The 3,597-nt window shown below is 34.9% G+C and overlaps 1 protein-coding gene across 1 annotated transcript; it reads right to left on the reverse strand.

Moving 5' to 3' along the window:
• Positions 1 to 1,043: 1,043 nt before the first annotated feature.
• Positions 1,044 to 2,546, reverse strand: LOC106307884 (protein GrpE). The gene is made up of 3 exons (XM_013744970.1): positions 2,285 to 2,546; positions 1,738 to 2,211; positions 1,044 to 1,445 (listed from the first exon to the last, which is right to left on the reverse strand). The coding sequence occupies exons 1-3, from the start codon at positions 2,522 to 2,524 to the stop codon at positions 1,263 to 1,265; spliced, it is 897 nt and encodes a 298-aa protein (XP_013600424.1). The 5' UTR covers positions 2,525 to 2,546; the 3' UTR covers positions 1,044 to 1,262.
• Positions 2,547 to 3,597: the final 1,051 nt, after the last annotated feature.

Raw genomic sequence — 3,597 nt, forward strand, 5'->3', positions numbered from 1 at the left:
TATCATTGTTCGAAATTGATTATATATATTATATAAATGGTGCATTTACATCAAAACAAACTTTGGGCGAAGTGGAACAAAAATTTAAAAAAAGAAAATTTTCAAGAACATGTACAAGTAAAATAAATAATTATATTTAAATAATGGGTCCAATTAGTTGGGTTGTAAATGCATAACTTTTATTATAAGAATTCAGTTGGTAATCTTTAGTGACGTAGTTGTAAGTTTTTTGATCTAGAAAATATTACAATTTTTAAACAACTGATTTAAGAAAAAAAAGCATTAAAATATATAGGATTGTAACTTTTAAGGGGGAGAATCCAATAAATTGCTTAGAGACTAATTGGAAACAAACATTATAAATAGTTTTAAGTGAACTAAAACATGTAAACATTCAACCAATTAAACACCATAACTACAATTTAATTGATTTTTTGTTCATTCTACTTTTCACCTTATATATAATTTTCAATAATAAAAAAATGGATATAAGAATTTTTGATCCGTGTAAGACAAAAACATTGAATAATTTAATTTTTTTTTTTATATTTGTCTATAGCTACATATATTTTTATAATAGATTATAAAATTTATATATTAAAATAAACATACTAAATATATAATCAAAATTAAAATTCAAACTAAAAACTCAGACATAACCCGAGCCAGCCCAAATTTAATAATATATGAATATCAAACCTCAGCGTTACAACTTTTACCAAAGTAAGTACAATTTTTACAAAAGTACAACAGATTTTAGGGCATTCACAATAGAGGCATCGTTTATCAAGATCCTTATCCCCAATCGTAATCAGGCTCTAATTTTATAAATTGAATCCTGAAGAGCAAATGTACCTTAGCTTTTTGAACTTGCTTTTCAGAAACTATGAATTGTAGAAGCTTCCATGATTCCAAAAGGAACAAGCAAAAAGAGATTCTATTAACGTTGATAACACTTCGGTGGCGGGATGTGGGCAATTAGTGTAGAGTGATAAATCAGGTCGAGCAAAATCTTGGATCCATGTTGTAGGAGACATTTTGACTGAAAAATCAGGTCGAGTAAAAATATTTGTACCAACGTATTTGTTAAAGACCAAAACAGACGACATGAACCTGAAGCTTCTGATCAAATCCATGAGTAAAACCAACTCTAAGCAGCAAACGAACTACCTAATCAGAAATAGATGTGTTTGTTTTACCACTGAAAAGGAAAGAAATAGACTTAAACATGAGATACATAGAACCATTGACCAAACATCAGCTCAAGCAGAAGGTGTAGTCTCGTCAGCAGGTGAAACAGTCTTCTTCTTGATAGGTCCTAGAGAGACTTTAACCTTCGCTGGTCTCAGAACCCGATCTCCTAAAAGAAAACCCCGGGTAAGCTCCTCGGTTATCATCCCTACCTTAACCGCCTCAGATTCTTCACGCGAAATAGCCTCGTGCAACTGCAACAATAGAGAATATTGCCAAGTCACACAAAGCAACAAACATTAATCACTGGTACACAATAATACAAATTTGTGTTAATATAAAGCGTTCCAATACGTGTAGCAAAGACATCCATTGACTCTGTGACCAATTTGTCAAATAGTCTCTCTACTTCCACAACAACTCATGTGAGCTAATCAAGCTCCTGAAACAGCCTTCTTCACTATTTACATTATAATCACTACATAAAAGAAGATAGTTTCAAATTTTGTTCATTTTGCAGCAGAAAAACTGGAGCATTTTACTTACCAAAGGATCAAATGGCTTGCCCACAGTTGGAATGGCTTTAACACGAAGGTGTCTCAACACTTCAACGAATTGCCTGTAAATTCCCTGATAACTTGTATCGATCTTCTTCTCCGTTTCTGTATCGGGTTTAATCTGTTGCCTAGCGCTCTCAAAACTATCAATGAGTGGCAAGAGACTCTTCATGATGTGCACTTTTGCGTTCGACTCCGTGCTAAGCCGATCCTTGTCAAGCTTTTTCCTTGTATTGTCAAAATCAGCCTGCAACCTGATTTTCGTGTCCTTCTCTGAAGCTACCTTCATTGATAATGATAAAACCTTGTGGTCGAATCTATTCTTTTCCTTCTCGATTTCGCAAAAAAACATTTCTATTTCTGTAAGGGAGAGTTGGTCTCCATTGAAGAGAGCTTGTTTATAAGCTTTAATCAGGGTTTTTACATCTGGTGGGTGCTTTGAATTCGTTTCTTCACCATTAGTCTGCAAATCAAAGATTTATTCAAAATCTGGAGGGGAATCTTAGACCCGAGGAGAGGAAGAATATACAACTTACTGGTGAAGCTTGGTGGGCAGAGAGAGATGATACGTGACTTCTCTGACTGTTGACGGTTATCGGAGATATATATATGAATTGAACCCCTCGGTTTAGTTTTGAAAAGAATGGAGATGAAGACGGTCTGCAATGGAGATGAAGGTTTCTTAAGGGAATGATTCTCGATTTTCCTGATGAATATGGAGACGGATAGAGCAATGAAGAGGAGAAGGAGAAGAAATGAGTTATGGAAATCGCCATTGTCGGACTTGATTTGGTACTAATTTACTACGCTGTCTTGGTTATATAATACAAAAGGGCTTTTTTATCAACCATTATATTTAATTAATTGAAGCCCAATGGTTTTTTACAAAATATACAAATAAATAGTCCACAGCCCAACACTGCTTAAATTAAAAACATAAACATTACGCGGTAAAATGTGTAAGCATACAATTTGCTTCAACACGTGGCATCTTCATTTTGCCCAGCACAACATCAACATGTGTGTTTTCACCGTCATTGACTGTTCGGATACCCATACCATTGTCTGTCAAGGTTCTCAGCCGCTTCCAACAAAAGTCAGGCATGTGATCTATGGAGCCATATTCGAAATAAAATTACTCAAACTAATATATAGTTTTAGGAAACATGGGGCATTTTACAAGTCGCCACGTCATCAAAAAGCATGAAGCATTTTTAGACGCGTGTCGCTTCGTGAAACCAATTGTAAATTATGTGTAATCGGTTATTTTATTATCTCTTTTTGAACTGGGCTTTATTACAATTTTGTATTAAGGCCAATCCCTCGAAAATTTTTATGAGAAGTCCACATAATTCCTCTTACGCTTGCCCACATAACATCAGTTCCGTCAAGTGCGCCGACCCTTTTCTTCATGTGAATGCGTCTCCGTTCCACTTCCCCTTCACATTGATTTCTCTGAGAAACGTATGTAATTATGGATTACAATCGACGATGTCCACACATCAAAGCTCCTTAATTTCACTTCAAGCTCACTATGGAGCATATATATATATAGACACAGCTCATGGCTGATCATTTTCCGTTAGTACGTTATCATTAATCCCAAAAAAGCTCAGAGTATATTGCGAGGATGGCGAATCAGCAGTTGCATTCATCCAAAGTCCGATCACAAGGCTGATCGTTGTATCAGACTGGTTGTAGTAGCACATAATTTTAAAAACGAAGAGAGGCGATGGGTGTTGATATGGTTTTCAAAATGGAAAAGTTTGTACGTTATTAGTTTGTTTCATTTAAAGATTTTTGCACCTGCGAAAAAACTAAACGCTTCCTAATTACGTCGTTTTATTTC

The sequence above is a fragment of the Brassica oleracea genome, chromosome C8, assembly GCF_000695525.1.
Source record: "Brassica oleracea var. oleracea cultivar TO1000 chromosome C8, BOL, whole genome shotgun sequence".
NCBI lineage: Eukaryota > Viridiplantae > Streptophyta > Magnoliopsida > Brassicales > Brassicaceae > Brassica > Brassica oleracea.

Excerpts from the sequence above, each read along its gene's own strand:
- LOC106307884 (XM_013744970.1), bottom strand. The coding sequence starts at position 2,524 with ATGGCGATTTCCATAACTCATTTCTTCTCCTTCTCCTCTTCATTGCTC. Across the intron at positions 2,212-2,284 it reads CTGCCCACCAAGCTTCACCA|ACTAATGGTGAAGAAACGAA; the intron begins GTAAGTTGTATA and ends TTTGATTTGCAG. Across the intron at positions 1,446-1,737 it reads GCAAGCCATTTGATCCTTTG|TTGCACGAGGCTATTTCGCG; the intron begins GTAAGTAAAATG and ends CTATTGTTGCAG.